Below are 27,905 nucleotides of genomic sequence, written 5' to 3'. Positions count from 1 at the left end.
TGGGCGTGGTGGCACACGCCTTTAATCCCAGCACTCAGGAGGCAGAGGCAGGCGGATTTCTGAGTTCGAGGCCAGTCTGGTCTACAGAGTGAGTTCCAGGACAGCCAGGGCTATACAGAGAAACCCTGTCTCGAAAAACCAAAAAAAAAAAAAAAAAAAAAAAAACAAAACAAAAAAAAAAGAAAGAAAGAAAGAAAGAAAGAAAGAAAGAAAGAAAGAAAGAAAGAAAGAAAGAAGACACAGAAAGAAGCAGAGAATTCAAGTTCTCAATCTTGGTCTAAACTACTCTGAGAGGAAAAATCTTTTGATTCTCGAATGTGGGACAGATACAACCAGTTCCCTTTCTTTTAAATATACCTTAATTGAAAATGTGCTTGATTCTTAATAATGTCTGTGTTCAGAAACTAGCTTCCATTCCTTCGAAAACTTTAATGTCAACTCTCATGAGCTGAAATTACCTCCAAAATACCACTGTCTACACCCCAAAGAGAAAGAACCAGATAGAACAGGAATTAAAGGATATAGCTTTTTCTGGTACATAAAGACACCAACCCATTCTGTCCATTCTACTGCCTAAAAGTATCTGGCCTAATTTCTCCCCATCCCCCTCCACAAGTCACAAATCACTTACTTGTCTGAAGAGCATTAAATTCTATGAGATGGCAAACAGTATTGAGGACTACTATATAATGTAACCACTGTGACTTAAAAAAAAAACATTTCTTAAAGATTCATTTATTTATATTGTATACATGTTTTACATGAATGTATATTTAAGCAGCATGCTCGTGCCCAGCGCTCTAGGAGTCCCAAAGAGGGTGTCGGATCCTACTAATCTGAAATTGGGGTGGTTGTGAGCCACCATGTAAGTGCTGGAAATTGAACCTGGATCCTCTGAAAAACAAGCAAGAATTCTAAACCCTGAGCCCTCTCCAGCCCTTAAAAAAAAAAAATACCTGATGGGTCTGGAGAGTTGAGTCCACAAGTAACATCCCTGACAAACAAGCATGAGGACCTGAGGTCAGATTCCCAGAATCCAGGCAAAAACCACACACAGCAGGGATTACCTGTGACCCAGCTCTAGAGGGTAGAGACAGAATTGGTGAGCTTCAGAGCCAGTGACACACTCTGTCTCAGAAAACAAGGTGCAGACCAATAAAAGAAGACATCCATCTCAACAACTGGCCTCTGCACATGTGCACACAGCAAAGGCTCACTTCTGGGCAAGAGTATCATACTACTCCTAATGGTCCTAATGCCATGTAGCCAAGCCACAACTTCTTAAGATCTGCAGCATCTGGCTCTAGAGCTTTATGGGGCTTCGTCCTACATGGGGCTTGAACCACTTTTTCCCAGGGGTTTCCTATCAGAGATCCTGCATCTCAGATATTTCCATTGCCATTCACAGCAGTATCAAAATTACAGTCATGAAATAGCAATGAAATAATTTTCCAGTTGGGAGGGAGGCAGCTCGACCTGAGAAACTGTATTAAAGGGTCACAGCATTAGGAAGACGCTGAGACCTGACAGATGATGTGCTAGAGTTTAGTCACTTCAAATTCTAGACATATTTTACACAAAATTAAGAGATTTACAAAATCTTTTCTTACAGACCTTTCTCTAGTAAGAATGGTTTAACTCACAATGTCCACTTATGCTCCATATCTGTTTACACCATAACTCACAATAACTGTTCTGAAACTACACAGTGTCAACCCTTCCTTCCTTCGCAGCAAGGAGCTGGCACCCATGTGAAACAGCATGTCCCCCTCTGAAGCCCCATGGGTTGCAGCTGTGCCAAAGAACAAAGCATCAGCGAGTGCCTGGGGGACTCCTGCCTGCCCCGAGTGGTCACTGCACCATTCACAACAGCAGCGAGCCCAGCAACACATTAAGACCGCGTGCTATGTGAGGTGCAGTCCTAAGCGGCCACTGCTATACCAGTGACATCAAAGGAAGTAAGGGATGAAGGCTACATCTGCATGAAGTAGTAGGTCTATCTCAAGGCTACAGTGCTACCCAGTATACCCAGCAAAAACAACAACAAAAATAAAAACTCCCCAGTGACATTTTTATGAACCGTAACTCAGAAGTCCAGTTAGAGACAGAAAAATAATGACCAAAAAAAATCTATGCCAGGTTTTGCGAGGCAGTGGAGGAGGGGGGTTTACCTAACTCTGAATGTGAAATAGTATTTCATCAAGTAAGGTTGCTTATCAAAAACTCGAATTATCCTGCAACTACCTTTGCCTGGAACAGTCTGAGTTGTAGGGAGGGCACCCACGATTTGTCGCTGACAGATTTGTCGCTGACATACACCACAATGTAATTCTCTGTCTAGTAACAAAGTGATGCACAGGCTGACCAGGTGCTGCGTAAGCCCGACACACTCCAACAGAGACAGATGCATGCAGCAGACACAGCTTAGCAAGGAACATCAGCTCTGCAGGCCCTCGCCCCCTCCCCTCCCCCGAGATCTCACCAAGCCTTTCCCCTCCAGTCACTAGTCTGTCTCTCTGTCCGACTCACTGTTGAGATGGGGGGTTCCTTCTGTGAACACCATTCCTTGTCAACTGGAGCCCAAGAGCCAGGGTCTGTGAAAGGCTGTTGGGGAGCCAGGTTAAGCCCTGTCATGCTTCACTGCCATGATGACACTGGACTAAGCCTCTAAATTGTAAGCCAGTCCCAATTAAATGTTTTGTTTTATAAGAGTTGCCTTAGTCATGGTGTTTCTTCACAGCAATGGAAACCCTAACTAAGATGGTGTGTGTGTGTGTCCTGATTCTCACCTCCTCCAGTCTACCACGGCAGCATTCACATGGTGTAATGGCCCTAAGAAATGGTGAAAAACCTTTTTTCAGCTCATCTTTCCTCCCATGACAATTAACATGATCTTTGTATCACTTATAGCCTCTTACCCTGCTGCTCAGGTAAGGCAAAGCCCTTTGCTGTGACCCTGGCTGATGAGGAAGAAGCTGAGGGACACAGCCTCCTGCCCTGACAGGTTACAGTGAGATCCAGCACTTCCTGCTGCAGCACCAGGAGGCTCTGGGAAGCCACAGTTGGTGTACTGGCTAGTTTTGTGTCAACTTGACACAAGCTGGAGTTATCACAGAAAGGAGCTTCATTCAGGTGAGGAAATGCCCCCATGAGATCCAGTGTAAGACATTTTCTCAATTAGTGATCAAGGTGGGAGGGCCCATTGTGAGTGGTACCATCCCTGGGCTGGTAGTCCTGGGTTCTATAAGAGAGCAGGCTGAGCAAGCCAGGGGAAGCAAGCCAATAAGGAACATCCCTCCATGGCCTCTGCATCAGCTCCTGCTTCCTAACCTATTTGAGTTCCAGTCCTGACTTCCTTGGTGATGAACAGCAATGTGGAAGCGAAAGCTGAATAAACCCTTTCCTCCCCAACTTGCTTCTTGGTCATGATGTTTGTGCAGGAATAGAAACCCTGACTAAGACAGTTGGCAAGAAGATGTGGGGTGTATATGGGGAGGATGGGCCTTGGCAGCTAGACTCGCCATGGACCCCACTGTGAGCCCTCAGCTCCTCACACAGAGAAACACAGCACTTGGACAAACAACAGCAACTTTATTTTCCACATGTGGTCAACGTGTGCCTGTCTGCTCTGGAGCCGGCTGGGTTCAGTGGCTCCCAAGTCTAAGCATGAGGGGCAGAAGTGTGTGGGTGAGGGATGAGGGCTCCTGAGAGCGCAGGCTGACAGCGCCCAGCCTCAGGTCTTTGAAGTCAGAGGAGGGCTGGGTCTGGGTGGCCAAGAGGGATTAAGAATGGCCAGGAAAAGGGTTCAGCAGAGAGGACAGATCCCAGCATACAAAGAGCTGAGAAGAGCCAATAGCCCTAACATCCAGGCTGATAGCCGTAACGTCCAGGCCAGGGAAGGGGCCGAGGTAACATCATCATCATGTTGATAGTCAGAGATCTCCTCTGCCGAGAAGATACCGATTGTTTTGGAGTCACCCAGTAAAGGTTTGATAGGTGGGGCCATGCACCCCTGAATGCTCACTCTGGTAGTCAGTCCACCTGGAAGGTGAGGACAGGTCAGGGGTGGCACAGTTCAGCAGTGCAGGAAACTCAGACCCATGAGTCCAGACCTCAGATACCGGAACCACTACCCTTCAGACTGTGACTCTAACCCCTCCCTTCCTCCCTCAGTTCCAGGGGTCCAGGCCCCAGCCCTCCTTCCTCAGACCCAGGACTCCAGGACCCAACCTCCTCCCTCAGTTCCAGGGATCCAGGCCCAAACCCTCCTTCCTCAGACCCAGGGGTCCAGGCCCCAGCCCTCCTCCCTCAGTTCCAGGGCTCCAGGCCCCAGCCCTCCTCCCTCAGTTCCAGGACTCCAGGCCCCAGCCCTCCTCCCTCAGTTCCAGGGCTCCAGGCCCCAGCCCTCCTCCCTCAGTTCCAGGGCTCCAGGCCCCAGCCCTCCTCCCTCAGTTCCAGGGGTCCAGGCCCCAGCCCTCCTTCCTCAGACCCAGGACTCTAGGACCCAACCTCCTCCCTCAGACCCAGGTGTCCAGTACCCAGGCCTCTTCCATCTGAGACAGCCCCATCTCATCTCCCTCAGACTTGGGAGTTAGCGCACAACTCTCATCCTCAAATCCCAGAGTCCAGGCCCTTCAGTCCAGGGGTCCAACCATCTGCACTCACCTCCCTGTAGTGCAATGTCACCTTTATAACAGTGAGTGGCACCCTTAGGGCAGGTGACAGAGTCAGTGCTCCTGCAGGATCCAAATAACTCTACACACATGGGGCACTGCACATCTCCTGGGGGAGGAACATCTGAGGACAGAGAGAAGGGTTGAGTTGCATACTCTCATCTACAGTACAGTCACCGGCTTAACTCCCGACTCCGTGTCGCTGGATCCCATACCTGGACGAGGGAGGATGCTTAGAAGGACACTGCTGCTGTCGGCTCCATTGCACAGGTGGGAAGAACAGAATTTGGTATAGGAAGCTACCAGCATCCCAGGGAGCCGGGAGAATATGGAGACACCAATATTGTCCTGCGCCCCAGGACTGCTGCAGCCTTTGCTCCCCAGGAAGGCTGATTGTTTTCCTGTGGGGAATGTCAGCGAGCACCAGGATCAGAAGGGGAGAAAGGCAAGGACTGGGAGCCTTGCTCTTGGGCCCCTTCATCATAGGGAGACTACAATCCACAGGAACAATAGCACAGATCGTATCCTGAATCTGCCAAAGACCAGCTCCAGACTGGCTCCCTCTGTGCTGCCCCCTTGCAGACCCTGTTACCAGGCCCCTCCACACACTGAGCCCCTGCACCTTGCTGCAACCTTACCCTGATCAGCATCTCCTCTCCCCTGCTGGGCTTCTCTCTACACTCTGCCCTTCACACCACACTTGGCTCCCTGGGCTCTGCTTCTCTCTCCTTCCCACTTCCCTGTAGAGCTGCAGGACTCAGGCTTAGCAGAACCTGACACAGGCACTCAGCATCCTTCCCTCCTTCTTTGCCTCCCTCCCTCCCTTCTTTTCTCTGTTTCTCTTGATCTTTGCCTCACTCTTGCTTTCTCTTTGACAGTCTCAGATAGCCCAGCTTAGATTTGAATTCACTATACACTTGAGGGTGGTAATGAATCTCAATGGAAATGTCTCTTCTTTCCCAGCACTGGTATCACAGGCACACCCAGTTTACCTGAGGCTGGAGATCAAGTTCAGGGCTTTGTGCTACTGAACCACATCCCCAGCCCAGCACTCCTTCAAAGGGTCCAGGTCACTAGGAATTCTGCATCCCAGCACCGTTCTCAGCTCTGGGCATGGGGCTACCACATATAACTGCTCAGCAAGATGAGGTGCAGAGGGAGGAGTCAGACAGAGATCTCAGGTGTGAGTAGGCTGGACAGGATCTACAGGGCACTGGCCTGGCCCAGTGCCGGAGTGTGACCCTCCAGCTCAGCCCACGTACCTACATCTATGAGCAGCAGCGTCTCTTGACAAATCTCATCAGGCGCACACACCTGAGACCCTGGTGCTGTCCACTTGACAGGTTTCTTCGCAAAGTCATTGCCAAGCTCAAACATCACACCCCTGTAACAGGACAACTCAGTTGTATCTGTGGAGAGGAAAATCCTGGGTTTATGGAAGTCACAGAGCCCACCATGCCTGCCCCTGCAGCTTCTGGGCTGGGAAGGCCATCGCATCCTGACATACTCCCAATGCCCTGGCTGTGACATTCCTGCCTTGCATTAAGGGGGACCGAGAACTCAAAGCCTCCAGGCCTACAGCCCTCCTCACCCAGTTACTGCCTGAACCCCTGCAAGGACCTCCTCTCAGAGCCTCGTGAGGAAGGCTTGCTTCTCCACTGATCCCTCTCTGGGCGTTCTCTATCCCCATCTGGTTTCATGTTCTCACTACAATAACAAGGAAGGAGGCCTGGAGCCATATATTTCTGGGTGTGTTTGTGTTGGTGCTTGCAGAAGTGTGTGCACAGAAGCGTGCCCTCAGGGGTCAATGCCAAGTGTCTTCCTTCATCAGGCTTCATCTCCTTGTTTGAGATAGGGTCTTGTGGGGCATGTAAGCCATGTTACCAAGGGCAAGGGCAAGAACCCTAAAAATCTCATCTTGAGGCTGGCAGTAGTTAAGGGTTGCTCTTTTTTTTTTGTTCCAGGCCTGAATGCCTGCCCTAGAAGTCACATAGCCTCATGGCCAAATTACAGGGGCGAGCACCCAGAATCCCTCTTCATGCAAATTGAACATTCCCAGCATCTCAGCTCCCACCAATAATGTACACTCTCCTTGAAAACCCCTACCGACTCCCCACAGTTTAGTCAGCCCTTGTTACTCCCGAATAAAGAGAGCCACTGTGTCACTGAATATGGCTTAGAAGAGTCATTTCACTTCCTACAATAGAGAAGAACTTGTCTTTGCCTGGCTCTCAGTGGTGCCTGATGTCCTAAGGGCAGAAGCAGAGTCTAATAGTGCTCACTCCTTTGGCCAGACCCAGTAATCTGTAAGACCAGCTGTCTTCCCCAGTTCTGGGGCTGCAGACCCTTTACCAACAAAGTCATCTCCCTGACATACTGTATTTCCTTACACTGAAAAGTCCTAGATTCCAAACAAAACTGCTCAATATGTAGTGAGCACAGAGTACTGCTCTGTGCCTGGATATGGAGATGGATCTCTAAGGATGAGCCCCCCCCCTCCATCCTCACATTTTGCTCTGTGGCCCCTGGCTTCTGTCTCAGAAGCACAGGGTTTGTAGAGCCAGCTCCTATAGTCACTGTTGATTCAACTGTGTCATCTCCTAACTACAGCCCCCAGCAAGTGACAGCATTCTCAAGGGAGGGCAGCAGGCAGGAGGTGTTGTGGAGCCTGCCCAATGTCACCCAGGCAGTAAGTGGCAGAGCTGGACTCAGAATCTTGGCTGTCACCTTAGCATCATGGTTGACCAATCTAGTTTGAGGATCCTGAACATGGGACTTCCCTAAGGGAGCTCTCAGGATCATTACATTATCACCTGTGCCAGCATCATGCGAAATATTTGGAGTTGGGACAGCTGTCCACAAGGACCCCCAACCCTCTCAGTGGCCCAAGTGGGAGGCTGAAATCATTTCTGAGCTGCCCTCCTCCTGCAAACCAGACCTGCACTCTCTGCTCCACCCCACCCACATCCTCCCCATCTTGCTCAAAGGTGGCTCCTTTCCCCCAGTTGCTCCAGCTGCAGCTCTGCCCCCATTCTCATCCATTCTTTCTCTGCAGCCCATGTTGCTGTCCCCAGGGAACCCCGTGTGACTTGCTCTGCACAGTCTGCAGATCCTGAGCACAGTCCCCACCTCTAATGCCTCCAGCCAGCAAAGATGACACAAGGCCTTTCCCTGACTGTTGTGGGTCTCTCTGGGCACTATTCACTTGTCCTCATCTTAGTTACCACCCAACAGCCCCTGGGTCCTCCTAAAGCATTAGGTAATCATATCTGCTCTCTGGAAAACTCTGAGAAACCCTGAGAAGGCAGAAACTTCAGGCAGGTCTCCATCTCCCTCTGAATAAAAGTCTGACTTCTTAAACTGGCTCACAGGAGCCTGCATGACTTGACCTCCCTACTTCTTCATGGACCCATCCCCTTCCTCTTCCTCCTGGTTACTATGCCTCAGACAAAGCTCTTCAGGCTAGGGGTATGCATGGTGTCAGGGACCAATGGAAGACAGAAGGATGTGCCAGGGTGGGCAAACTGCTCAGGTGTCATCAAGAAAGAGGAAGAGGGCAGGGAGCACTGAGATGTCACTGCTGAGACTTATTTTCTATTTTAGTGTGTGTGTATGTGTGTGCATGTGTGTGTGTCTGTTTTTGTGTGTCTGTGTGTGCGTGGGTACATATGTGTCTGTGTCTGTATGTGTGTGTACATGTGTGTCTGTGTCTGGGTGTGCATGTGCACATATGTGTTGTGTTTGTGTGTGTGTACGTGTGTCTGTCTGTGTGTCTGTCTGTCTCTGTGTGTGTACATATGTGTCTGTGTCTGTCTGTGTGTACATGTGTGTCTATGTGTGTACATGTATGTCTACGCCTGTGTGTATGTACTGTGTGTTTGTCTATCTGTCTGTGTATATGTGTGTGTCTATGTGTGTGTGTACATGTGTGTACATGTGTACATGTGTGTCTCTGTCTGTGTATATGTATGTCTGTCGGTGTCTGTGTGTGTACATGTGTGTCTGTGTCTGTCTGTCTGTCTGTGTCTCTGTGTGTATATACATATGTGTCTGTGTCCGTGTGTGTCTCTGTGTGTTCATGTGTACTTGTGTGTCTCTGTGTGTGCATGCACACGTGTGTCTGTGTGTGCATGTGCATATGTGTGGCTGTGTGTGTGTGCATGTGTATATGTGTGGCTGTGTGTGTGTGCATGTGCACATGTGTGGCTGTACATGCATGTCCAAAGTCTGGACAAGAATGTCAAATGTCCTTTTCTATCATTTTCTATGTTATTCCCTCCCTTGAGACAGTGTCTCCCGTTGACCTGGAGATAGGTGGCAACCAGCAAGCTGCAATGATCCTCCTGTCTCTGCCTCCCACAGCACCGAGGTTAGAGGTGTGTGCGCAGCCATACCCAGCTTTTTAGGTGGAGGTTATGGACCCGAGTTCGGATCCTCATATTTGCACAGAAAATTCTCTTAGCCACAGAGCCCTCTCCCCTGTCGCTGGCATGCCATTTCTACCAAGAAACCTAAGACAGGTCACTTCCCAGATGAAAACCTCTGACACCAGCATCCATTTCTGTCAGTTCTGAGCCCCTCTTTCTGTACTGTTACAGAATGAGCAGGCTGATTCTCCTCACCCCCAGCCCAGGAGGCCCATTAGGCACAGATGGGGTGTTACTCACCCGAGGGGTCTGCGGGGACCATAGGGTCCTGCGAGGCCTCACATCAGCATGCACACCCAGGCCACCTGATTGACTCAGGTCTTGTCCACGAAAGGCCGGCGGCCTCCAGCCCATACCCTTAAGCTGCTCTAGCTAGGGGCAGTGTGGAACCCTTTCTCTGCGGGGCTTTAAGAGTTAATGGCACACATGTACAAAGAGATAAGACTCTTCATCCTGTGATTTTCTTTCCTGGGGAGCAGGCAGCCTCGTGGATAAATATGAATGAAAGTGATGGAGAGAATGGGGGATTGGTCTAAAGGAAGCAGATCAGGGCTGCCCAAAGGTCAGGGTGCGTAGAAATGTAATCAGAAATAAACGCCCGAGTCCCAGATGAACCCTGCCAGGTGCCAGTCATGAAGTGACCCTGTTGTACCCCAACTGTCCTCCCTCGTATGTCCAACCTCTCACACATCAGGTCGAGCAGGCTTGCTCTTCTCAAAATTATCTAAAGCCCCCCTCAATGGACTCCTGCCTCCCCATCTTGGGCCGTGCTCCCTGCCTTTCCCCTTCAAATGGACACCTCCCTCTCTTTGCCCCCCACCTCCCAGCCTCCATGGGGCATCACTTCTCTTGTGCATGGCTAAGTGGTTAATACTCATTTAAAGGACAGGGGTGGCCCAGCCTCAGTTGACAACTGTGGGTGTTGATGTGCAAGGTGTGACCTAATTTCTCCCACATGCAGCTCACCTGACAGAGGACTGCAGCGCTCACTCACATCCATGGGTCCGATTGTCTGGGTGCCTTTGAGCAGGTTGCATCCTGGCTGGGACATACAGCCCTGCACCTTCAGATCAGAAATGATCCCTCCTAGGATAGGAGGAGAGCAGAGAGACAGAGATGCTCGCACACACACAGACCACACGAGCCTCAGAAGCTAGCCCAGCTCTGGGAGGCTCGCTCCACACTCCTTGAGGCTCAACATGTTCAGTCCACCAGGGTCCCTATGTCCAGGCTTACCTCCCCTGAGGCTGAGGACTCCACTATAGCAGTGTGTGCTGCCTGCGGGGCAGACCTGCTCCGGTGCATTCTCACAGGCTTGTTCAGAAAAGCAGAGAGGGCAGCGTGTGGTCCCTGGGGCTGGGAAGCAACAGACACAGGGAAGGACAGCTGGAAGCTCTGGGTTAGCATTCAGGCAGCCCTCTTAGTTCCCCAACACGCTTCAGTCTCTCTAAGGAGCCTTTCAGGGCTCCTCTCATACAGGCCCAGCTACAGGGCACTGGGGCTGTGGTAGCAGGTGAACAAGAGGACTGGGAGGCCTGCAGAGACCCTGGAATGCAGGAAGAGCATGTGGGGATTGCTGAGACTTATCTGACATAGATAAGTCAGGGGAGGAAGGGCTGAGGAAGGCCAGGAAGCTTTACACACAACTTTTGCTGAATAGTTGAAGAAAATACCTGCATCCCCAATTACTCCAGAGAACACAGAAACACGAAGCCAGCCAGCTTAACAGCAGACAAGGAGAGTGGAGAGTTCCAGCCCAGTGCCCAGGAGGCAGAAGAAATGCAACATTCTTGAATGAGATGTGAATGAAGCAAACACATCCAGATGGCAAGAGGGAAAAGAGGCTGGAAACCAGGCTTGGTCAGGGCCAGAGTGTGAGACTGGGGCTTCATTAGAAAACCCACCCAGATGATCACAGAGATGGCTTAGCAGGTGACATGCCTGCCACCAAGCCAGATGGCCTGAATGTAACCCCTGGGACCCATGTGTTGGGGAACAAACCGGACTCACAAAGGCTGTGCACACTCAGTGGTGCACACAGGCAACCCTGACTCATGATTAAATATGATACGTGAAGAGAAGCATACAAGGTGATCTGGGGAGATCAAGAGATGGCTCAGCAGTTAAGACTGGATAATGCTCTTCTAGAGGATCCAAGGCTGACTGCTAGCACCCATGGCCGGAGTCTCACAACGACCTATAACCCCACCTCCAGGGGATCCAGTGTTCTCTCCTGGCCTCTGCAGGTGTCTGCACATACATGCATACTCACACTCTAACACAACTAAAAAGGATCATTTTTTAAAAAGTAAGAAAATCCACTTCATTCAGGATTGCTGGAAGCAGTCGGCCAGGGGAGTTTAGAATTACTGTGGGTCTCAGGGAAGTGCAGATCTTAGGGAATCAAAGGAATGGAGAAGGGAGAGCCATGGAGAGGAGGGGAGGTGGGCAGTGGGCTGTGGAGAATGTGAGGTAAAGTGGAGGGAATGAGCTGGCTGGCTGCTCTCCGGGAAGTGTACAACATGTATAGTGTTCGTAGATTTCTTGCCCCTGCACTCTTCCGCTGGAACCCTGCCTCCATTTCTCCCTCACAGCCAGCTTCCTTCTAATGTCCTCAGGCACCTGTCACAGGAGGTGGAGCCCAGAGAGGGGCTGTGGTAGACAGGTCATTGCAGGAGTCTTTTTCACGGCACACTCGGGTGTAGGAGGTGACAGATAGCCCTGGTCCAGTTCTGTGCTCCGTGACTTTGGCCTCTTGGTCCTTTGCGGTAGTGCAGCCTTTCGTGAGAACCAAGTTCACCTGCTCTCCTGGGCAGATAGAAGTGGTCAGGCTTGGGTGGAGGTCAGGGCTGTTGCCCAGTAGAAATAAGGGAGCAGGGCCAAGCATAAGGGGTGGGTCTCTGCGCAGAGGGGCTTCCTACCGTTCTCTATCATCATCAGTGTGTCTTGGCAGCCTTCACCCACATTACAGATTTTCTGGCCAGCCGTCCACTGGAGAGGCAGCTCCGATATATCCTTCACAGTCTTCAGTGTCCCATGCTGGCATTTCAGAGCATCTGCAGTGAGAAAGAAGAGAGAAAATTCCTCTCAGTAAGGGACTTCGTTCACAGGCAGCAGCAAGGGGACCCTGCCAGAATCTTCTCTCGTGCTGCTCAAGGCAGGAAGCCTTGGTGCTGGACACATCCAATCCATGCCCATGAGTCTCAGGGTCTAGCTGTGGGGAAAAATGAGCTGACACAGAGATTAATGCTGGTTTCCCAGAAGAGGAAACTGAGGCAGAGTCTGAGAAGACCTGGCAAGCCAGGATCCCTACTGGATCTTCCTTCCCTGCTTTGGCTCCCAGTTGCCTTACTGTCATTACAGATCATTAAGGAGGCAGGCCACGGTATTCTGCTCCACCCTGTGCGCAACAGGCAATGCTCTTGAGTGCATTGTGGGGTGCTCTAGAGTCCCCTCTTAGCCCTTACGCCTTCTGCATGTACCTAAAGGACCCTTGGGTCTCTCTGATTTTCATTTCTATAAAGCAAGGCCACTGGGGTTGCACAGTCCTGTGGGTGAGGATGCCTGAAGATGGAGGAGAGAATGGAAGTTTGTCATATAGAAGGCAGAGACCCAAGGTCACCCAAAGTCAAGCTTGTAGGAATGTGGGTGGCGTATGCACACCGTGGAATTGTTTTCCTCTGAGACAGGCTCTCGTGTAGCCCAGGCTAGTCTCAGACTTACTGTATAGCCAGGGAAAACCTTGAACTTCTGAGCCCCCTGCCTCTAACTCTTGAGAGCAGGGATGGCAGGCACATGCCGCCATGGTGGGCTTCCTTTGCTGAGGATGGAGCCCGAGGCTTCAGGCATGCATGAGTGCTTACTCTAAAAGTTAGAGGACCTGAGTTCCAATCCATAGTATCCCATAAAACCCAGCATTTGGCAGTAGAGATGGTGAATGTTGGGAATGGGGGCCAGCCAGCCTAGTGTGCATATACCAACACACATCACACTCCCGGTTATATAAGAATTCATTACATTCGTAGTAATGAAATACATTGTTAAACTTAAAAGAGCAAGAAAGAAATGTCATTTGTAAAACAAAAGAAAAAAAAAACAAGCAAGCAAACCGCAGGATCATTATATTAAATAAAATAGGCAGGACTCAGAAAGACAAACATTTCATATGTCCTCTCATATGTTAGAACACATACATACACACATGCATAAATACGTATGACTTAAAGGAAGAAAGGGGACTCCTTGGGAAGTGACTTCAAAAGAGGAAAGAGGGGACAGGAAGGAAAGAACATTTGACAAGGAAATGCCCTTGTGGAACCCATTGCCCCATCCAATGAATATACGGTAAAGACAGATTACAAAAGGATGCAATCAGAAAGAAGCACCCGCCGAGAGAACCAACGCTGCCGGGGCCTCTGCACTGGCACCGGCATGGAACCCTGTGCAGAGAGACCACCTTGCACCCCAACATTCTTCCCATACATCTCCCACATAGACAGGCTCACCCGGGTCAGGATCACGGTTTTGTTTTGTTTAATTACATTTATTTACTCTATGGGCGTGTGCACATCACAGCATACAGCTGAGGCACAGAGGACAACTTGGGGTGAATTCTCTCCTTCCACCATGTGGGTTTCAGGGATAGAACTTAGGTCAGTAGGGGTTATGCCCACTAAGCCACCTCATCAATCACTGGTCCAGAGTCACTTAAAGCATCTCTCAATGGCTTCTTGTCCCCTGAGTCACAGTCTCTGCTTGGTCCCAACCTTGAAGCCTCTGGAGAGTCTCAAGGGCACACACTGGAGTGAGTGATGTTCATCTAAATGGCCACTGTGGGTAACCTCTGTTGATGGTTTCCTTTTGCTAGGAGGCTGAAGTAGAGGGCTCGGCCTTGTTTTTCCACACACAACTCACCTAACTGACGACCGCAGTCCTCACGCACATCCATGGGTCCGATTGTCTGGGTACCATTGAGCAGGTTGCATCCTGGCTGGGACTGCGATATGCATCCCTGTACCTTCAGATCAGAAATGACCCCTCCTAAGATAGGAGGAGAGCGGAGAGATAGAGATGCTTGCGCACGCACACACAGACCATGGGAGCCTCAGAGGCTAGCCCAACTCTGGAAGACTGGCTCCACACACCTTGAAGCTCACCATGTTCAGTCCCCCAGAGTCCCTGGGTCTAAGCTTACCTCCCCTGAGGCTGAGGACTCCACTGTAGCAGTGTGTGCTGCCTACGGGGCAGACCTGCTCGGATGCACTCGCACAGCTGCGGGTCGAAAGGCAGTGTCGGCAGCGCAGGGTCCCTAGCACTGGAAGCAGCAGAAGCAGTGAGGGGCAGTGGGAGGTTTCTGGATTTGGTTCAGAGCCACACACACCCCACAACTCATCCCCCAGTATGCCTCAGTCTCTCTGTGTACGCCCAGATGCAGGGAATTTGAGCTGCAGCCAGGGAGACCCTGGGGCCCAGAGCACCAGAGTACTATTCTCCAAGGTGAGGTCTGGGAGGAGACTATAAGCTGCTCAGAGACGTGAACCTAAACAAGGAAGAATGGGGGTACGATTGATTTGTATTTTTTTGGTTATGTGTATTTGTGTGTAGGGGAGACTGATTTGCATGTGTGTGTAGGCACCCACACTTCATGTTCTTCGGGACTAGAGTTACAGGAAGATGTGAGCCACCCCAGGTGGGTGCTGGGAACTGAACTTGGGTCCTTTCTTAATTACTGAGCCATCTCTTCACCGCCCAACCCTGCCCCATTGACTCCCAACTTCTATAAAATAACTAAGAGAAAGTCAGCTGCTCTGTTCTTAAGAGAACTTCAGAATAGAGAGATGCAAAGCATTGCTTTGAACTATTTCTAATGCCAAGCAATGAGAAGGGAATGTTCTAGAATAATATTCAATAGGAAGGAGAAACGCAAAACACACTAAATGTGCCATCCGGGATCCAAATCAGCCTCAGAGAAGGTGGAAAGAGCACGGTGGGAGCACGGCCTCTCTGAGATGGCTCAGAATCAGGAAACCAACTCAGTCTCCTATTCCAAAATTGTTGGGGGAAGAGGCCAGAGGTATTAATAAGGTGCATAAAGACATGACCAGCATAGGAGGGAGAAGTATACAGGAAGGAACCACAGAAGAGTTCACAGGGAGAGACCATGGAGGGACCTGAAGGCTGTGCAAGTACTGAAGGTCAAGGTGGAGGGAGCTAACAGATTCCAGCTGGTGGAGTTGGTGGTGGTGATTTTAAGCAGCCTCAAGGGTGAGGATATTATTCAGTGGTGTTTGCCTAGAATCCCCCAGTGAGAGGCTGGGGGCGTGGCTCAGTGGTAGAGCCCCTGCCTAGAATCCCCCAGTGAGGGGCTGGGGGTGTGGCTCAGTGGTAGAGCCCCTGCCTAGAATCCCCCAGTGAGGGGCTGGGGCGTGGCTCAGTGGTAGAGCCCCTGCCTAGAATCCCCCAGTGAGGGGCTGGGGGCGTGGCTCAGTGGTAGAGCCCCTGTCTAGGATCCCCCAGTGAGGGGCTGGGGGCGTGGCTCAGTGGTAGAGCCCCTGCCTTGAATCCCCCAGTGAGGGGCTGGGGGCATGGCTCAGTGGTAGAGCCCCTGTCTAGGATCCGTCAGTGAGGGGCTGGGGGGGTGTGACTCAGTGGTAGAGATCAGTTAACCTAGGATATTACAAGGCCCTACATTCTATCTTCAGTACCATCAAAAATAAAAAAATTACAATAAAATAAATAGACCCTGTGTTTTTACTTCTACCTCACAGTCCTGTATTTCCTTCAGACAGCCCCTTTCCCTTCTCCAGGGATTTACCTCCCCTGGTACCTGTGTCAGGGGGTGGGGTCCAAAGAGTGTCTGTTGAAGACAGGTCATTACAGAAGTCCTTGTCGCGGCACACATGCACGTAGGAGACGATGGAGATCCCTGGGCCTGTTCTATGCTTGGTGAGCTGAGCCTTTTTGTTCATATCCCTAGTACATCCCTTAGTGAGAACCATGTGAAATTCATGTCCTGGCAAGAGAAGGCGACTGATTGATTGAAGTACAGACTGACCTCCCAAGACCTCCCACTGCCTAGTGGGAGGTGCTTTCCTTCCCAGCGAGGAACTGACCAGGCGGAACTGACCAGGCGGAACTGACAGGAGAGGATGCACCTGCTCATGATACCAGGGCCTTGGGGGTGAGCTATGGGGTCCATCCCAGGATGTTTGGGGAGGGCCTAGTGAGATGAGTGGAGGTTCTTCTCACCATTTTGTATTAGCATCACTGTTTCATAACACCCCTCGCCAGCCTCACAGGTTTGCCAGCCAGTCGTCCAGCTCAAGTGCAGATCTGATACATTCCTCACGGTTTCCAATCTCCCACTATTGCAATCCACAGCCTGTGGACCTGGGTAGGGAGATCAAATCCACCTTAGCAGCTTCCCCAGCTCCAGGCCCCAGGAAACTCCTTCCTGGTGGGTCATGATGCATTATAAACACTAACAAGTTGGTCCGTTGTGTGGACCATCTCTGATACTCCCCAAAGCCGGACTCCTTGGCGTACGTGGCATCTAGCCTGCATCTTTCAAGCTTTTCCATCAAGTTGGGTAAAGATCCACACCAAGCTGGGAAGATGTGGTTCCATTGGTGAAGTGCGTGCTATGCAAGCAAAAGGTCCTAAGTCCATGTCCAGTGCTCATGGGAAGGCTAAGTATGTGTCAGGGATGGACAGGTGGCTCCTCTTGCAGAGGACCTGAGTTCGGATCCCAGCACCCACAACAGACAGCTCATGGCCACCTATAGCACCTGCTCCAGGGCATTCTTTTCTGGCCTCTCTGGGAACCTGAACCTTCACACATAAAAACAAAACATCTAAAAAAGACAAAACCAAGCCGGGCGTAGTGACGCACGCCTTTAATCCCAGCACTCGGGAGGCAGAGGCAAGCGGATTTCTGAGTTCGAGGCGAGCCTGGTCTACAAAGTGAGTTCCAGGACAGCCAGGGCTATACAGAGAAACCCTGTCTCGAAAACAAAAACAAAAACAAAAACAAAAAACCAACCAAACAAAAAAACCCTCCTCAAAAAGCTGTGTTTGTGGTACCTGCCTGGTATCCTCATGCTAGGGGAGCAAACGCAGGTAGATTCTTGGGTCTCACTGACCAGCAAGTCTAGCCTAATCGGCAAGCTCCAGATCCTTGAGAGATCACGCCTCAAAGGAGGCAGGTGGTGTTTCTAAGAATGATGTCTAAGGCTGTCCTCTGACCTCCACACATATGTGCACATGAACATACACACGCACACACACACACACACATTAAAACAAACCTCTTCCAGGAGACCTAGGCTTCCCTAGTCCATGCTGCGGAGTAACCCGTCACCCTCACAGAAACGCCAGCAGGTGATTCTGAACTTCTTAGCCTTTCTCCTCCTGGCCCAGATTTAGAGAACCCAGATCTGATTCAATGTTAGCCGAGGCACCTGCTCCTTTCGTTCTGACCGTGACCACATCCCCTTCTTCTCTCAACTGCACATCTCTTGCAGACACACTCTCCAGCCCTCCAGTCACCCCAAAGAGTCAGTCCCCCCAACCCCACCCACGTACTTACAGTGAGTGATAAGCGGCTGGATTTGGGGAATGTCTGGCCTCGCTCCGCAGCTTTAAGGACTCAGTGCTTTACAGGTTTGACTCACCTATAAGATCACAGTTTTCGCTCATATACAAGGTCCCAATCGCCTGGGTGCCATTAAGCAGGTTGCAGTCTGGCTGGGACATGCAGCCCTGCACCTTGAGATTGGTCCTGATGCCATCTAGGAAAGGGAGCGAGGAGAAGAGGGGAGGGAGGGAGGGAGGGAGGGAGGGAGAGAGAGAGAGAGAGCTGATGTAGAACTATCCAAGTCTCAGGCAAATCTAATTTCTGCAGTAGACAAGTCCTAATTTCTTGTAGGTTCCACACCCAACCTCAGTTTACCTTTGACACTCATATGTCAATCATCTATGTCCGGTTCACTCTCACAGGGTCCCCGTGTCCAGGCTTACCTCCCCTGAGCCTGAGAACTCCATCGTAGCAGTGTGTGCTTCCTGCAGGGCAGAGCTGCTCTGGGGCATTCTCACAGCTGTCATTAGAAAGGCAGAGTGGGCATCGCAGGGACCCTGGGACTGGAGGCAACAGATTCGGTGAGGGGCAGCGGGAAGGCCCTTGGTTTGGTTCAGATGCCTCTTCCCCACTCGGTTTTCCCAACGTGCCCTCCTGGGGCTCCCCTCAGACAGCTCCAGCTGCCTCAGGGGAAATCAGGCTGTGATCTAGTTGGGAGGGATCAAGGACAGAGGTCATGGGGAGAGCAGCAGTGACTCTGGGCCTGAGGAAGGCATGGATGGAGAAGGGGCTTTTGAGATAGGCATAGACGAGACTAGGCCAAGGAAAGGAGGGTGCCCTAGAATGAAGCCATAGTTTCGCCCACAGCTTCTGCAAAATAGTGAAAGAAAATAAACATTGGTTGAGCAAGTCCTTCCAGCCCACCTTCACCCCAACAACAGTAAAGGCAGTGAGACGTTCCAGGCCAGGGCTGAGGAGACATTCCTTGGAAACATGAGGACCTGTTTCAACTTTCCAGCACCCATGTATGAAGGCAGGTACATTAGCCCACTGATAATCCTGATATGTAAGAGGTGGAGGCAGAGGCAGAGGCAGAGGCAGAGGCAGAGGCAGAGGCAGAGGCAGAGGCAGAGGCAGAGGCAGAGGCAGAGGCAGAGGCAGAGGCAGAGGCAGAGGCAGAGGCAGAGGCAAGTGGATTCCTGAGGCTTGCTGGTCAGCCATCCTCACCTAATCTGTGAGCTAGCTCCAGGTTCCATTGAGAAACCTTGTTTCAAAGACATTAACTGGATGCTTTCTGAGGCCTCTGGCTCCTATACATATTCACACACACCTGTACACACAGAAACATGGGTACACCCACATTGTCATACAAAATCCAATCAAACAACAAAGTTGGAGGGCAATGCCCCTTATGTAAAGGAAACACAGAAAGCCCTTTGTGAGAGTCGCCACAGAACGGATCCCAGACACATGAAAGAAAGGGCTGTGCTGGAAGAGCTGGGGTGGGCCAGGGGGTGGGAGTTGACATCAGAAACTATGGCCAGCTCATGGCTCCCACACTGTTGTAAAGTGCTGGCAGAAGTGTTCTGAGGCAGGAGGCAGGGAAGAGTGGGTGAGAAGAGAAGGAGGCTGAGTGAATTGGAAGAGGGGAAAAGGACAAAGTCACAGTCAAGTGTGGGATAGAGCCAGGGAGCTCGGTGTCAAAGAGTAACCCCACGTGGTCCCTTCTATCTCACAGCCTCCCTCCCCTTCCTATGACAATCTCTCCCCAGCCTTCCCCTCCCCTCCCAGCCTCTCCCACCATTCTTCCTCCCCGAGGCACCTGTGGGTGTAGGTAGGTCCTCAAGTATCTTAGTGCTGTTCACATCATTGCAGAGGTCACCATGGCGACACACATGGGTGTAGGACACCACAGAGAGCCCAGGGCCTGTCCTGAGCCAGATCACCTGCGGCTCTTGGTCCTCAACCTTGGTGCAGCCCTTGATGATCACCAAGTTGACCTTGGGTCCTGGATGGAGAAGGGAAGGCAGGTAACTGAAGGCAGAGGATTGGAATGTCAGGGTCCTGGAGCGAGGTTGTGCACCCTGATGTAGGTGAGACACTAGAGAAGAGGGGACTGGGCCTGGACGGGTGGCTCCTGCGGCTAAGGAAGAGTTCCTCCGATGGATGCAGGAGGCCTGAGGGCAGTGGAGCAGGTCTTTACAGGGAGATTGTTCTTACCATTATACAGGAGCATTATCAAGTCTTGGCAACCCTCGCCAACCTCGCAGGTTTTCTCACCAGCTCCCCACCACCTGAGAGGCAGCTCTGCCACATTCCTCACAGCCTGTGCTTCGCTTTTCTGGCAGGTCAGAGCTGGGACACCTGGGATGGGATGAACAGCTCCGTTTCAGCTGGTTACCTTATGCCACTCCCTGGAACAGATACCCACTTCCTGGGCTGGCTTTCTTACGCACAGGGTAGCAAGATCGTGACCCCCAGAAGGGTCAGCACTGGTATAGGATTCATGATACCAGCCTGTGGCTGGAAATTTCTCCAGTGCTCTTCAAGCAGGAAACGCAACACTTTTTATACACCGTATTACCCAAGGCAGCCCAGGAAATGGGGGGAGGGGGCTCCACCCTTAATCTACTGTAAGAAAGACTAGGCTGTTTGGATAGTACTTCCTCCCCCACCCCACCCCCCCACTGAAAAGTACATAACCAGCCCCATCGTTCCTCGGATGCAGGAGTACAAACTCCAGCCTTTATCCCCTAGAACCAGGGGTAAACACTCTTCCCTCAGGCTTGAAGAGCCTGGTCTCAGCCTTCTTGCTACTGTAATATCCAAAATAAATTCAAGACTACCCAGTACCTTCTCCCTTCTAAAGGAGTTTCCAAATTGTCCTAGCAGGCCAAGTGCAGAGCCAGATAAGGAAGCTGGCTGACTAAACAAATGTAAAAACATAGTTTTACTGGTCAAGATTACTAAGCTTCCAAAACAAGATTAAAAATTCCCTTGCTCTGCTTCACACACTAAAAACCTCAAGGCCAGACAAAATGAGAGTCACCCTATACAAACCAACCAATGTCTAAAAAGGGTATTGGCTACACCAATTAAAATAAGCCAAACTACCCTGGTGCCTATGTCCAGCCCTTACAAAGGTATAAAAAGTGTGTTCTTTCTTTGTCCTGGGTCTCCTCTCCAGTCTGTGTGCTGAGAGGAGGTTCCCCAACATGTTGGATAAGTAAAATCCTCATGTGTATTGCAACAATGGCGGTCTCTGTGGTCTTTATGTGAGTGAGGGTCTTTTGACAAGCTACAACACTACTAACCCAAGGGTCCAGACCCCAACAATGTCCCTCAGAGCTGGGAGTCTAGGCCCCAACCTTCTTTCCCTCGGCCCTAGGGATTTAGACACCAAACGCCCTCCCTCAAATTTAGGAGTACAGACCCTGGCCCTCCTCCTTCAGACCCATAGCTCCAGGCTGCAACCCTCCTTCCTCAGACTCGGAAGTCCAGATCCAGCCTCCTGTCTCAGACCCAGCTCCTTTCACAATAAAGCTGGGGACATCCTGATTCCTGGTAACCCCGTGGCTCTTTCCTCTTTAGCCGCCTGTGTGGCACCTGTTTCCAAGTACTACAAGAATCCCATTTCTTCATCTCAGGGCTACTTAGCTACCTTCTGGCTAGGTAGAGAAATGGCTCAACCACCTCAGAGGATATTGTGAAGTGTACCTCCGCCCTTCCTGGCCTCACTGGAGATCCGGTTCCCCTTGCCTTTTCTGATCTTTCTACGCTGCTTTTCTATTTGTTCTCCACCTCCCAGGCTGTTCTGTTTGTCTGTGTTCTCACAGAACAATGTAGGTCCTGCAGTCTTTACTTCCCTTCCATCTGGGAAGGAGCTGAATAAGGTAGTGGTTGTGGGTGATAATCTAGGGAGAAGTAACATGTTTCTTGGGAATGAGCTCAGGGAATGAGAGATGACAGCTCAGGGGTAAAGAACACTGGCTGCTTGTGTGGAAACTTCAGGTTCAGTACCCAGACTCACAGCGTAGTATAACTCCAGCCCAAGGGCATGGGTGTGAGTGTGGTATAATGCATACCTGACGGCAAAACACTGATACACATAAAATGGAAAAAAAAAAAGATACTTTTTGGCAATGGGAAATGTCCTTGTTTCAAAGGACTTTTAAAAAGGGTATGCTAGAAAACCAATTTCTTTGTTTGTTTGTTTGTTTGTTTGTTTTTGGTGTGTTTGTTTTTGTTTCCGTTGTTGGTTTTTATTTTTCTAGGAAAACGACAGTCATAATGATAACCTGGTTTGCGAGTTAATAGACATTCGCTTGCAACACTTTGTTTATGCAGTGTTGGGCCTGGAACCCAGAGCTTCATGTAGACCAGGTATCTCCAGTCATCCCCCCCCCCCCAATTCCTTTCCTGGGTCGGGAGACATAATATCTACTTCTCCTGCAAAGGTTCCAATGCTAATCTAAGGTTTATGTCCACCAAGTTCACCCTCAGGAACCAATGGCTTTATTTAGCCTTTAATAGGCTTCCTGATAGAGCAGCAGAGTTCACAGGCTGGAGCACAGGGGGCTGATGACCCCATGGCCACATACCTGAAGCCCCTCCCTAATCTTCACAGCCTAGGTGCTTCTGTCCTGTCCCCAAGGCTGCACAAAATTAGGACAGGATTGCACACACCTGTTGGGAGGGAGACTGGGTTGTTTACTTGGGTGAGGGCTCCATTACTCTCTCTACTTGCCGTTCCTCCAGCTGGTGGCATTGGCAGGGGATGGTACATAATCAGCAAGCCCAGCTGTGTCAATCATTTACAAGTGGGCGCAGCTGGACACATGAAGATAGGCTTGTATCACAGGTGCAAAGACGACAGCCCAGCTGCCAGGTCTTTGTTTTCGAGGCTCCGGAAGCTGGCTACAGTGAGGGGCTTGCTCAAGGCTTTGGAGGGCAGTTGTATTCAATCTAGAATCAGCTCTAGGTCCTCAGCCCAGAGTCTGGCGAAATCATTCACTTTCTTTTCCCCTTCCCTGTTGGTAAAGGGGCTCGCCAGTTACAAGAAGACCAGATCGTGTTGGAACTTGCACTGGATATTTGCCTAGAGTTTTAAGCCAGACTCCTGAACACCTAGGCGGTGATTTAAACGTTTCTTCCTAAGAGATAACGATGCCATGAAACGCTTCCCCAGACTTCCTTACTGACCTGAAGAGGAAGTACTTTCCCTCTGGGTTTCCCCCAGTTTCAACCTTGGCACCGGTCACCATTCTAATTTTCCTGATTGTAACTGTACCTCCTGTGTTTATAATCCCTAAGCAAGGCCCTGCATGAGGCCTCTCTGTGCACAACCACAATGGAGTGATAAGAACTGCCCATTCCATTCATCTTCAGAACTGCCCAGGCCTGATTCTTCTTCCCCGTCATCATCATCATCATCATCATCATCACCATCACTATCATCATTACTACTGAATGCTGGAGATTAGACCTAGAGGCTCATGGGTGCTTGTGACAGTGCTCTACCACTGAGCTATAGCCCCAGTTCCAGTTTTACTGGTTTTCAGCAACAGGCTTTGCTTCCCAGATGTAGAATTCTTGGTTAATCTAAGCACTCTGGGGAGCTTTGGAAGGCTAGACAAAGGCTTCCCAAGGGGAAAAAAAAAAAAGCCCTGGGTTTGATCCTTAGCTGCGGACCCGGTGATGCACACCTGCAATGCCAGGCCTCTGGGGCTGAAGCAGGGGGATCTAATCAACCCCCAGAACCCATGCAAAACAGCCAGACACGGGAATGTGTGCTTTAATCCCAGCACTGGTGAGGCAGAGACAGGAGGATTCTGGGGCTCTTTAGACAGACAATCTAACCTAATGAGCAAGCTCCAGACCCCGGGGAGAGACGCACATATTCACACTTCATACCCACACATACTGCACACATATATGCTCACACACAAGCACACCTCTCACACACCCATTCACACACACACCTCACTCACACAGTCACACACCACACATATGCATACATCACATGAGAGAGAGAGAGAGAGAGAGAGAGAGAGAGCAGTTTACACATCCTGGACACACCACATGTTAGTATTTTTTGTTGCAGGATGCAAAGTACCTCAAGGATGCTTTGAAACATGTTTCTAGAAGTCATTGGTGCCTCCATAGGATATTTGCACTGTATGTATTTAGAAAGATAAATGAAATTAAAATTAAAGTGCTTTCCCTCAAGACAAGAGTCCCTTTCAAGCAGGACCCAGTGGTACAGGTGTGTAACCTCAGCTACTGGGGAGGCTGAGGGAGGCAGATTTGAAATTCAAGGCCAACCAGGAAAACTTAATGAGGCCCCGTCTCAAAATGAAACAGAACCACCACTACCACCACCACCACAACAACCATCATCTCCATCATTGTTTGTTTCTGTTTCTAAAAAAGATCTGGAGGTATAGACTGGGGATAGAGCACTTGCCTGGCATCTACCAATATGGGATAGAGAGCTTGTTTAGCATGCAGAAGACTTTCAGGGTTAACCCCTTGGTTAAAAGGGAAACAAGCAAGCAAACAAAAAAAATGGAGCTACCAAAATGGTTCAGTGGGTAAAGGTGTTTGTCACCAAGCTCAAAGGCCTGAGTTCGCTCCCTGGCAGCCACGTGTGGAAGTGACAAAGATTCCTGTGAGTTGTCCTCCATGGCACATGCAGGCATGAACACGTGCATGAACACACAAATACATGAAACGACAATTTAAGTCTGCTTCTAAGAGAGAGGAAGAAAACAGAAAAAAAGAAAAAGATATCTTTCCATTGCTCAGTGTGGTCTGGTCCCCATCTGTGAGAATGGAGTCAGACAGGGCAAACACACCACGCACAGCAAGGATGCGGGAGGTAGCAGGCAGTCTTAGATTTTCAGTCCCCAGCAGTGTGGTATTTTGCGTAACCTGTGGTATTTTGTTGTAACAGCCAGAGGAAGCTACACAGCCAGAAGACTGTGGAGACCTGCCTTGAGAGTTGATATCATCTATCTCCTGGTCAGAGCCACCCAAACAATGGCATCACCTCTGAGTGACAAGGCAGGACTGCAAACCCAAGTCTGTCTGGCTAGGGCAAAAGCCATGCCATTTCCAGAGAAGATCTTGAAGCTCGCAGGGGCAGGAGAATCATCTTGGGAAGGCTCAGAGATGTGGTGTCCAGTCCTCAGTGTCCAGATTGTAGCCTTGACAGTCAACCTTGGGGTGATTTCCTCCTCGACACCCAGGGAGCCTCTTTTCACCATCTCTCAGAGGAGTAGCCGGGGTGAATTCTCAGTGCCTTGCTGAGGATCGATGCAGTGTCTAAAGGTGGCCATCCACACCCCTCTCTCTTCACGTTTATATTTCTAGTCTCTTCAAACAAGTCCTTAGTCATTCAGCTCAGCATAGGTCTCTACTTATGAGTACACGAGGCCATGCTTGGGCTCCCCGAGTTCTGCCTTCTGGAAAGGAGTTCCCTACATCACTCACTCCATCCTCTTCTGAGATCCTCCTGCCTCAGCCTTCCATAGCTGGGCTTACAGGAGAGTGCTAGCATAGCTGTCTGTCCATCACTGGTTTCTAATCGAACTCAGCCAAGTGCTAGTTACAGGGGAGTTCACAGTCCCAGTGGGCATTGTTTGGTGGGAAGCGCCAAGGTTCACTTCAATGCCCTTCCATGGTGATCTGAACAGTTCATCCTCTCCGTAGCCTGCTGTTCTCACCTGTGGGGTGTCTCTATCTGCTGTTGAAGGTGTTTACCAACTTTTGATTTGACTTCAGGACCAGCCAGCTCTGGTTTCCTCTTGCAGGAAGGCAGAGTTTGCCCCACTGTACTTGCATAACTAGGTTACAGGATTAGAGAAATGTGTTGCAAAGGACTAACCCATAGCTGAATAAATTAATAAACAGGGCTACTCTCAGAGGAGAAAATATCAGGGTGTAGATTTGATTTATGTGCAGAATCGTGAACTTGCTTAACAGCACACAGACAAATATACACACACCTACACATACACTCACACACATACACACTCTCACACATACACACATACATTCACACTCACCTACACATACACTCACATTCATATACACATACATATACACACATACATACATACACACACATATACATACACACATATACATGCTTACACTTGCACAATATCCACTCATACACACACACACACTCTTACACACAATCACATACATATACACAGCCCCACACATTCACACATTCACATACACACATTCACATACACATATACATACACATGTACACCAGGATTGAGCATAGGTTTGCATGTACCCCACCAATGAACTACACTTCTCACTATCCTTTGGTTTCTCCTTTGGTCCTTTTTTCTTTCTCTTATGTCTTTTCTTTCTTTCTTTCTTTCTTTCTTTCTTTCTTTCTTTCTTTCTTTTCTAAAAACCCAAAGCAACCCAAGCAGTCACAGAGTCCTGTAAAGCAAGATCTTTATTTTAATTAGGCAGCAAAAACTAACCAGTGAGGGGCAACAGTACAGTCTTGGGAGCTCCTGTGCCTTTGAGCATTCATCTTAGTAAATATTTAAGAAGATGACAAAAATGTATTGTATTCTGGCTGCTACTGATCACTCAGGGCCACAGAACAGACTCGAGAGCTTCATCCAGAAGCTTGGACCCAAAGCCAGAATGGTACAGACTTTTTAAGGCTAAGATCCACACAACTGTGCCAAGTTATCCCACTTACTCTGTTCCCACTGGTTAGATTGTTTAACTGTACACTTACTCTGTTCCCACTGGTTAGATTGTTTAACTGAGGGGGGTGACTTACTCAGCATTTGCATCTTAACTTGCCAACCAGGGGGTCAGTTACTCAACTACATGTCTCTTTGTGCCAACCGGGATGTCAGTCATCCAGAGATGTCTTGGGAACTTATACTTTATTTGACCCCCATTTGAAATGAAAGTTTTACTCAAAATAGTTTCAGTTTTGTTCCTTCTTACACAGTTACTGTGTGAATCCCAGGGATTAAACTCCAATCATCAAGCTTGCTGGCAACACCTCTAATCCATGAGCTGTCAAGAGAGCCCTTGTTACATCATTCTAAGCTAGATCATAATATCATCTCGTGACTGCTTCTAGACCCTGTCTTGGTCGAGCCCTGACCTCAACCTACAACCCTGACCCTTGTGCATTTTGCACTTGAATTTTCAAGAGCCTAATATCATGAATCATCCTGAAAGACCTCGCTTCCCATGCTAACAACTGAACCCCAGCCTTCCAGGTTCCCCTCCTCGTAACTCAGGCCACACATGCTAAGAAAGCACCCCACTGCTGAATACACCTCCAGTCTAGCATTCTGCACAACCCCAGAGTCTATGAATTGAAGTCAACATACAAAAGAGATACCCACAAGCCCACAGCAGCAAGGAATCAGCTTGAATGTGAAATATTTACTATTCAGCCATGAAGATCAATGGAATCCTGCCATTTGTAGCAAAATGGCTTTGTGTTGAGCAAACAAGCCAGGCTCAAAAAGACAGAGTCACACAATCTTTTCTCATAAATGAAAATCATCCTCCCCTGTGAGGAGCCGCCCTCACAGTCGCCGTTACAAGATGGCGCTGACATCCGTTGCTCGTAAGTGTGCCAGGCGTCAGGGTATCTTTCCATTACCTGAGCCCTGCCTCTCTCGTGGCGTTAACTGACTGATAGTGAGCAGCCAATCCGGGTGGTGCACGTTTCCAACCATTTTTCGCAGCCTATAAAAGGGAAGGGTTTTCTGCTCTCTGGGTCTCCTCTCCTGAAGCTGATCATCTATCTCTCGAGATGTATTAGAGCTTTACTGCAGAAGGATCTGAGTGGCCTGCGTGCGTTTTCGCTGGTGAGACGGTAGCGTGGGTCATCTGGTGCCGGAGACCCGGGAATTAACATTGCCGGCATTGAGGAGACCCCCCCCCCCCAGACGGGGCGGATTCAGAACTGCAGGGAAAAGGTAAGTTCGGAGAGATATATCTGATTGTGAACCTCTTATCCCTTTTGATTTCAGTCTTAATCTAGATGCACCCTAAGAAGGGGCGGTAGAAGCTCTAGTCTTGGTTGTTGTCCATCAAGGTTGGTGCTGAAATTTGCTGTCCATTGAGACTGGTGCTGAAATTTTATTTCTGTCCATCGAGGCTGGTGCTGAAATTTTATTTCTGTCCATGAGGCTGGTGCTGAAATTTTATTTCTGTCCATCG

General features: G+C 49.9%; 1 protein-coding gene across 1 annotated transcript; it reads right to left on the bottom strand.

Moving 5' to 3' along the window:
- Positions 1-3,584: 3,584 nt before the first annotated feature.
- Positions 3,585-20,209, bottom strand: LOC110288570 (CD177 antigen). The gene is made up of 17 exons (XM_021154885.2): positions 20,132-20,209; positions 19,896-20,039; positions 19,498-19,683; positions 18,119-18,238; positions 17,773-17,889; positions 16,349-16,489; positions 15,927-16,112; positions 14,295-14,414; positions 14,015-14,140; positions 12,022-12,156; positions 11,723-11,908; positions 10,337-10,456; positions 10,067-10,186; positions 5,936-6,082; positions 4,889-5,074; positions 4,666-4,797; positions 3,585-4,041 (listed from the first exon to the last, which is right to left on the bottom strand). The coding sequence occupies exons 1-17, from the start codon at positions 20,181-20,183 to the stop codon at positions 3,806-3,808; spliced, it is 2,454 nt and encodes an 817-aa protein (XP_021010544.1). The 5' UTR covers positions 20,184-20,209; the 3' UTR covers positions 3,585-3,805.
- Between the last annotated feature and the right edge of the window lie 7,696 nt (positions 20,210-27,905).

This window comes from Mus caroli, unplaced genomic scaffold (assembly GCF_978045245.1).
Source record: "Mus caroli unplaced genomic scaffold, Mus_caroli_1 scaffold_8, whole genome shotgun sequence".
Lineage (NCBI taxonomy): Eukaryota > Metazoa > Chordata > Mammalia > Rodentia > Muridae > Mus > Mus caroli.
The sequence above is the reverse complement of the archived record's forward strand: the minus strand, read 5'-3'. Positions and strand labels throughout refer to the sequence as shown.